We start from the raw sequence: 9303 nt of genomic DNA, 5'->3' as shown, positions 1-9303 counted from the left end.
GTCACACTTTGACGACTGAGTGAACTAAATTTCCCGCAGCACTGATTGGACAAGCCATGTCATGTGATCATCTGCAGCCAGCGTGGACAAGCGGGCGTGCATTGATACGTTGAGTCGGATGTGCCTATCCTCCGTGGGAGAAGCTACGTCGAACTCCTGAGACCGGGCCATGGGCAAAGGGAATGAATGTGATACCTGTACTTGCAAAAACTGCTAAATGAACTGTCAAATGCGGACTTCCTCACATTTGCCCAAATGAAACCCGGAGTCGAAAAAAGGAAGTACACGGCAACAATTGGGACACCGTGTGCTTGCCACTTTGTACTAACTGTGCAAATATTACTGTAGCATTATTAGAATATATTCATGACTTACCATGTGCATGTTTGTTTTTTGGTTTGGATTATATTCAAAGAACTGCAATATTTCCTCAATGCTACATACCACTAAATTAGATGTAATTTAAGTGTCTATTTTTCCGATTACTTTATACTTTTACTCCCCGCTTTTGAACACAGAAATCTGTACTTTCAACTCCTGAATTTGTCAGAATACACTTTTTTTCACCCTCACTGAAAAAAATGAAAAACAGGTGTTGTCTAATTCACAGTAAAAGAAAAAAACGTTCCAGGGTGTCCCCCCCGCCCCCCTTTAGTTTCCTTGCTTTTCTTTTTTACTTTTACCAAAACAAAGGAGTGAAATCAGTGCTACTACTTTTTCCAGGTACATTTGCCCAAGAGTGTGAATATTTTGCCGCCTCCGTTTAATACAAGTGTATCTCTGTATCACAATATATGACGGAGGCCATATTTATCAATTGACACTCAAAATAGAATTGTTCAAAACAATCGCTTGTCATTGTGTTGTTTTCCAACAATGACTGTGGCCGCTGTCACTTTTTAGAAGTCCAATGACGACAATCCCGTCTGTTGCGGTTTGACTTTTATTGTGCAGCCTTCACTTTTCAAGCTGTGCAGCTTTTGCAGCGGTGGGCGTGGACAAACCGCGTGACGTCACCGAAACGCTCCAACTCGCCCGGGTCCGCTTCTGTCAGTTGCTTCCCCATTTCTCTGCATCTTCATACGCGCTCGGATCTTGGAGCTACGTTTTTCATCCCCCGGCCCCACACACACACACACACCGAGGACTGGAAACATGACGAAGAGGATCAATCCCGTGCGATAGGTGAGAACTTTGTTGTTGTTAAATTTGGATGCTGTTTTGGTTGGGTACTTGTCTCTCATTTGACGCGACTTGCAGGGAAGGAATACAGAAAAAAAATTTAATCACATCTTACTCGCTACAACTCGTTCTTTTAATTATATATTCTAAATCAGCATTTCACATTTGATTGCGTATATTCACCCATCACACTTCGGGACATTTTGCGCACTTAAGCACAGTACCACTCAACTGGACAGACATTTGATCAATTGTTTTGAACTCGTTTTTTGAAGGTAAAAATAAATGTCCTCGCATGTAGTGGCGCAAAATATACAGTAACTCCAGTCCCACTGTTTGGATAAACTATTGGAGGCATTTGCAATTGGAAAGACACAATTTGGAGCGACGTGTGTCATTTTGGATGTCTTAATTTTTTGGGAAACGAAATGAAGAATATAGCACCAAATTTGAACCGAATGGTTCTTACACAGACTATACCTTTCTAGAGAACCAATAACGAACCTCGAAAGAACCAGAAATAGTGTACAATGTTGCTCTATTGGACAAGTGGTTCTCGGTTTTGCGAGCACCTTTATTTCTTTGGAGACAGACAGCTTTTATCGGAGCTCCAGGCTGTCTGGCGTCCGTCGACCGTCAAAAGGGCACGTCTCTCGGTTCTGCGTCCATTGAGTGCCCCACCTGTGCTCAAATGGAACGAGTCAAACGAAAGGCTCACAGTGGGATGAATGGAGACGAGAGTTGATGCGATTTTGTGTTCGGAGTGATTTTTAAGTTCATTTTGTGGGGGGCGTTGCGTTGATTTTTGGTTACTGCCGTTCCTAATTTTCAACATGCGAAAGGTTGTTATCTCGTTGCCGCGGTGTTTTCCTGCGCATGTATACGTGATTTTTGTTGTTGCTGTTGCTATTTATTTTGTGTCGAGTATTGTGATTTGAAATGAAAGGCCGTTGATCGATTTAGACAAGCATCAAACAGTTTCGGCGAAAAGTGCAGTTCTGATGAAGTGGTTTGGAAACAAAACATAAAACGGATGAACAATGTCATGAGTGTCAAGTGCTTTTTGCATTTAGAATGCGTTTATCCATCCCTTTACCGAGAACAGCAAACGCTTTGTGATCGTCAAAAACACGATTTAAAGAAGCTAGTTGACCTCTGCCTTATTTGAATTGAGAATCCGTTTTTCGAATTGACAACTAGATGTAGCCATTTAATTAATCCAACTGTTGTCATCATAAAATACTCTGAAAATTGAAATCACAGATTTGTTTCTTAATACATGACAAATGTCAGAAAGTAATTGCTGAAAACATGTGGGAAGGCAGAAAATTGTTGTGATATACTGTTTTTCACCAGTTTGCTTTCCCTAATTTTTGGTCCTAAGCCTCTTGATTTTGGGTGACATTTTTGTGTGGTGATGTGCCTTGAGATATTTTCAAAAAGGTTGGGAAACGCTGTTCGAGTGAGCGCAACTCGAGTCGTAACTTGCCTTGACACCGTCAGAGATAAATGCGACATCACGTCCGGGTACTATCTCGCTCACGAGGTCAAATTTGTGTTCAGACAGGATGGCCGCTCGAGACGAATAAGTGAAATGTTGTCGACACCATTTCGGAAGGGGAGAGACATATTTCGTGATGACGGTGGCACAGTTTTCAAACGGAATGGAGTTACCCGACCCCTGCCACAGCAAGCACCACGTCGATTCCAGGAAGAGTCCCGTGATCAGCGCCGTCATGTTCGCCGCGGGCCTCCTGGGCAACGTGGCCGCCCTGGTGATCTTGGAGATCCGGCGCCGGCGGGACGCCAAGGCCGCGGACAGTCGGCGACGCGCGCTCTTCCACGTCCTCATCACGTCGCTGGTGGTCACGGACTTGGGCGGGACCTGTCTGGTCAGTCCGCTTGTCCAGCTGTCGTACTCGCGCAACATCACCTTGGAGGGAATGTCACCCGACACTCACGGGGTGTGCGCCTACTTTGGATTCAGCATGACCTTCTTCAGCTTGGCGACCATGTCTCTTCTCCTCATGATGGCGCTGGAAAGATGCCTGGCGATCGGCTACCCCTACCTCTACACTCGGCACGTCACCAAAAAATTAGCCTACGTCACAATTCCCGTGGTGTTTTTGGTCTCCATTCTATTCTGTCTCCTCCCTTTTGTGGGATTCGGGAAATATGTGCAATATTGCCCCGGCACTTGGTGCTTCATTGACATGAATCCAGAGGGGAAGAAAGACCGGGTCTACGCCAACCTGTACGCCACGGTGATGTTAGTCCTGGTGCTGGCCATAGTGGCGTGCAACGCCTTTGTGGGTTACCAGTTGCTGCGCATGTACCAGCGCCGGAGGAGGAACGGAGGCTCCGTCACAGCGAGCGCACACTGCAACGGCGAGCGCAGGCCCGCACCCATGGTGGAGGAGGTGGACCATCTCATCCTACTGGTCTTTATGACTATCATCTTCATCATCTGCACGCTGCCCCTTGTGGTAAGAGCGGAGCGACGGACACACTTGCTTGAGCCGTAAAAACCCATTTCGGGTCCGGAGAGGAGGGGACTCAAGTAGGAGTGCTGTAGAATATGACAGAAGTAAAAGTAAAAAGTAGTCGTTTTTATATACAATATATACAGTATATATACAGTATACTATATATATATATATATATATATATATATATATATATATATAGAGGAAGATTCCAGGAAACTTTATTCAGAGCTCCTATTGAAAGTGACTGAATTGTTCATAAAGAGCGACCCAGACAGACGTTGCAATGACATTTCATAACAATATGGCACACGACTGGAAATGTATAATTCATCAGGAGCTTTTTCGGGACTGATGGCTGGAGCAATACGATACTGCAGATAAGTCTGATCCCGCAGGATCAGATTGCCCTTTTCAGCCAATCTCAAAGCTGGGGTGGGAATATTGACCGCTAAATGCTTATCCAACCACCCGGTCACCATAAAGCTCTTAATCTGAAGCACAATTCCACAAGACGGGTCAATTATTCAAAAGTTAGAGGTGCTTGAAGTGTCAGAATCATTTATTTCTATCCATTTCTGCCATTGTTTACATTTTCACATTGATCGCTTCGGCAACTTTCCAAGCAAATCACAATGTCTCATCACTTCTTTTTTTTTTTAGAACAGGCCCGCGGGGCTACTCATGTGGTCCTTGGGGCTACCTGGTGCCCACGAGCACCACATTGGTGACCCTCGATCTATGTTTCTCTATTAGCCTGGATCGAAAGGGTTTTGTGCGCGAATGGAATGAGGACAAAGTATTGTTCGCTGACTAAAAGTTGCTGACCATTGTTCCCCTGCAACTCCCCCGGAGAGATCAGCGGCAGCAATTTCAAAACTTGTGAACTCGTCACGACTTCCCTGGATTGTATTCACCTGATAATCGAAGGAGTTTGGTCCAGACACCCTCGGGCCGTATGACACAATGCCACTGAATATGTATCTGTCATTAAGTGTGCGGCTTCATAATACAATACCTCGCGGTGACCTGCGCAAATTCACGGCATGCCCCTTGAGAAAGTTGTTTTATTGTTCAATGCACACATTCACTTGGATGTTATTTTCCATCAAGCAGGTTTGGTTTGTTTGGTCCACGCCGGTTTTGAATAAATAAGTGATGAACTTTCGGGCACCTGTTCTGAGGTCCAGACTATCGAAATGATATGCTTTGGGTGGGAGTCACTGACCATGTAGTGCAAGGGGCGCCCGCAATCTGTCAGCGTGCGAGCTACTTTGAAAATGAAGTACCGTATTTTCCACACCAAGAGGCGCACTGGATGATGAGGCCCACCTTCAATGAATGGCCTATTTTATAGGTTTTTTTTCATACATTGAATTATAAGACGCAATCTACAATGCATCCACTAGACAGAGCTATGCTCAAGGAAACGCCAACAGAACGATCAGATGTCAGTAACACGTATTGAATCAAGCAGCGACACAGTTCACTGAACCAACAGCAAGTTCTAACATTAACTCGTTAACGTTGAACTCTCTTGCCGCCGCTCTATTTCCGTGTTCAACTGCCAAACCGATCGCCTTAAATTTGAACTCTGCGTTGTCAGCATGTCTCGAGCAAGGAGCCATTTTGGGGGTCGACATATTACCATAACGCCCATACACAAAGCGCATCGGATTTTAAGGTGCGCTGTGAGCTTTTAAGAAAATGGAAGGCTTTTAGGTGCGCCTTTTCGTGCGGAAAATACGGTAGTCCAAATGATCGACCTACTTTATTGATTCTTTTGAAATATACGTTCCATTTACACTCTATATTGGCCTAGCTTGCATAACTGCGTGAACCCGTATCGGCGAGGTATGCAACAGGCTTATGTCTGGCGACGCGGTATGTCAATCAAGTGACAAATTTCACAACAAACGAAGACTGGAGTGTACTTTTTTTTCTTTTTTTTTTTTTTAAGTCATTCATTGCCGATGGTGGGCAGCTGTGTCAATAACACAAAACTGGAAGTGCTGGCAGTGATTGAGTTCATGCCATGAGCGCTACTGACGTTCCATTGGCGACGTACTGGTCGCTCATGCGATTCCTTTATGAACACCCCTGATGTAGTGGTTCACTCGTCTGAGCCAGGGTTTAGTTCCCTCTCAGTGACAATGTGTGAATGGTTGTCTAGCACTTCACTACTGTGAATTCACACTCCAGTGGGAGCTCTATTGGAACAAAAAAAAAAAAAAGGTGTCTTGGTCCGATTTTTAGTCTGTGCAATCACACGTTTTCCTCTCCTTTCCAAAAATAGGAAACTCTGTAAACAGCAAGACAGAGGCTGGTCGAAGTGTGCGCATGGGTGGAGTTTTCATTCTTTGCGCTGTTAGAAGCGGACATTTGCGCCGTCGCGGGAGTGATAATACAAAGGAGTAGAAATAGAGGAAATCATTCTTTTCCCCTCAAAAATATGCACTTTTAATTTGGGAAGATCACATCTTTGATATTTTTAATCATTCAGTCATACAAAAAAAACGGCATGTCACATCCTAAAAAATACAACACTTTATAATATGTAAAAATTATGACCTCTGATTGTAATCTCATATTTATAATTTTATGTCATTTATTGTAAAAACAGACCTTTGCTCTTGCAAAATGAAAATTCTCAGCATGAAAGAAAATCCCCACCCAAAAAGCATATACATTGAAATAATAATCATCTTTCCCCAATGAATTCACAAATGTATTCATTCACGTCATCAGTCACAATCTCTTCATTAATTCAAAATCGCAAAGTTATCATTCCGTTTCATGGATGGCAACGGGTTTTGTTCAACCATCCGCCATCGATTTTTCACGGCGCAATAATGCGTCCATCGAGATACGTCGTCCAAAAAAATCGGATGTCCGGCCAAGCTGATGCAAGATCCTCATTTCTTTGTCGTTCCAGATTCGCGTGTACATCAATTCGGTTGGGGTTCGCATCGAGTCCCACCCCCTGGACCTGATTGCCCTCCGTTTCATCTCGGTCAACTCCATCATCGACCCCTGGGTCTTCATCCTGCTCTCTCCCGGCGTGGTGCACTTTTGCTACGTCTCCATTTGTAGACTCCCCCAAAGAACTTTAAAGACTTCTCGGCTCAACTCATCAACGTTCAAAGAGCCTCCGGCTAATGTCGAGCTGTCGTGCCCGGAACTGGAATACACGGAGTCTTTTCCATCAAATGTATGACTAGGATTTCTTTTCCTCTTTTTTTGTGATTTAATCGTTGTATTTATTTTAGCTGTCAAAGGGTCACAGGGTTGGATCACCCTGCTAATCACACGAGGCACACAAGTTTTGAACGTTTTGTTTATCTATTTTTTGGGGCAGTTCCAGTTTTATCAGCTGCTGGCACTTCCTTATCATGTCCGGGTTGTTTCAATGACTTGTAGCTCAGATATGTTCGTGCGTGTGTGAATTCTGTCAAGTTAAGTGTTTTAAATACGTGAGGGTTTTTTTTTATTTTTTAAAGGCTAAGTGGCTACGGCTTGTGTGCAGCAGGGCCCAATCAATATAGCTTTTTTTTTTTCCGAGGCTGACATTTGGTAGAATCATATTTCGATAACCAACTAATTAATTCATAATTGAGAAATGTATATTAATATTTTGGTCCCTTAAAGCAGCGGTCCCCACCCCCTGGGTTGCCGGTCCGCGGGTCATTTGGTTACGCAGCCGCAGAGAAAGAATAAATAACTTGCATTACTTCAGTTTTATTTATTTGGGAATCTAAAATGGTTTATTTTGAAAAATTTCAGGATTCTCTCTTACATCTCTTACAATATGCCACTCTTGACGCAGGTGAAGGCGTGCTTCTTGGTCACGTGATAGGTTACCGCTAAAATGAAAGCCAGGAGCTAGCAAAATGAGGGGGGGAAAACAAACATCTTTGGAAAGTTTGTTTGGGAAGGGGGAAAAGGCCCAACCATGAGACAGAAGAGGAGCCTACGACTTCCAAGAAAAAGAAGGCTACATTTAAACGACAGTATCAGGTGTCCTACTTAAAGTACGGATTTACCTCAACGGGAGATTCCCACGCACCAAGCCCACTCTGCATAATAGGCGGCGATGGTGAGTTGTATTTTTCATGCACTTTTTATTTGTGGTGTATCTTATTTTGAAGGCACGTTTAAACGTTGCCATAGCGATCGGAGAGTGTTGCGGCCCGATAGGACGTTTGTGCTTATTATTATTATGTTACGAAAATACCACACTTTTCATGCAGGTCATATCATAAACATTTTGTTGTATTCATCCGTCCCTGAAAATATTGTCTGACATTAAAACGGTCCGTGGGACAAAAAAGGTTGGGGACCGCTGCCTGAAAGCTTACAAGAATAAAGGTACCGTCTGAATTACTGGCAGAACATTGCTCACCGCCTTCCTGTGCCTGTGATGTACGTGTTCGAGAAGTGTGTGCGTGTATGTGTGTGTGTTACTACTTTGTCACTATGTTCTCTCTAAGTCCGACACTGCTACCATTTCGAAGCAAGAAATGCTCCACCCCACCCACAAAATACATATTTTCTCTTATTCTAAATTGCAAGTTTGTATTAGAATAGGATAAATATCCAAATGATGATATGAATACGACAAATATTGATTGTGACAGTCTGGCAGGGTTGCGTTGTTGTGATCATGAATGTGCTTTTTAGGAAATCGACATTTCAGATATGAAATGGAAAAAAAAAATGCTTGAACGGAATGCTATTGAGATGTTGACGTAACGTGGAAGTCTCGTGCCCTGTAACGCCGTAACTACTCGATGTCGATGAAAGTGAGCTCACTGAATGTGCCTGTGTTTCATCCAGTAAATAATTGGTCCAACCTGCTTTCTTGCCTTTCTCTCTCTCTCTCTCTCTCACACACACCCACTGACGCACTCAAATTGATTCCACATTGTGGAGATTACAGCGGAAGTGTCCACAATCCCGCATGTGTGAATTTGATTATTTCCCCAAGTCTCTGGACAACGAGAGGGTTTTATTTCAAGAATGTTCTGAACTCAACTCTGCCAAATTTGAATGATTCTAAAAATGGTCCCGGATCTAAAATGTAGCTTCAAAATCCAGAACAAAAAAAATTGTTCTCTCAGTTCTTAAATGCCGCAGACGTGTCCGCCGAATGCGCGGAAACCACGTCCCACTTGATTGTCAGTCAAGTAACAGCGTCTACAACCGAATAACAAAACGAATGCTACTTTGTCTAGCATCTGTCCTCAGATCATAAATGATATTCAAGATGCAAAAATATATCCTCTCAAAGCCTCCGGTGGATAGAATATGTCCGAGCAGGTCGCCGCAACGACGACGCGCTCTAAATCGATCACATTCGTGCAACGTTTTTGTCGACCTGCTGGCTGTGAAGACACTTTTTTTTAACCCCCCCTTCGCTTTTCCGCCTTCTCTCATTTGCGCCCTCACGGCTGACAACGAGGCGCTCTAAAGTGGACACCTAGCAGCCTATTTTGGGGGGTTTCACATAACGCACAGTGTTGACTCCTGGCTATAATGTAGGGCTAGTGTCATTGCTGCGTCGCAATCATCGTTTCTTTGACATTTATCAGATGACGGATTCTATTTCCGCCCTAAGATCTCACTCCTCTCCTCG

The 9303-nt window shown here is 43.8% G+C and overlaps 1 protein-coding gene across 2 annotated transcripts; it reads left to right on the top strand.

The window, feature by feature from the left end:
• Window positions 1-1069: 1069 nt before the first annotated feature.
• On the top strand, window positions 1070-8524 carry ptger2a (prostaglandin E receptor 2a (subtype EP2)). 2 transcript variants are annotated; one of them, XM_086111660.1, is made up of 3 exons: window positions 1070-1185; window positions 2746-3668; window positions 6604-8524. In XM_086111660.1, exons 2-3 carry the CDS (start codon window positions 2820-2822, stop codon window positions 6883-6885), a joined length of 1131 nt encoding a protein of 376 aa, XP_085967786.1. In that variant the 5' UTR covers window positions 1070-1185; window positions 2746-2819; the 3' UTR covers window positions 6886-8524. The 2 variants fall into 2 exon arrangements, with proteins under 2 accessions (XP_085967786.1, XP_085967793.1); XM_086111667.1 differs by having other exon boundaries at window positions 1080-1185; window positions 2750-3668.
• The last annotated feature ends 779 nt before the right edge of the window (window positions 8525-9303 follow it).

Source organism: Hippocampus guttulatus, chromosome 1 (genome assembly GCF_054856545.1).
Source record: "Hippocampus guttulatus isolate MCC_2025c chromosome 1, RoL_Hgut_1.0, whole genome shotgun sequence".
NCBI lineage: Eukaryota > Metazoa > Chordata > Actinopteri > Syngnathiformes > Syngnathidae > Hippocampus > Hippocampus guttulatus.
This window is presented reverse-complemented; position numbering and strand designations above follow the sequence as displayed.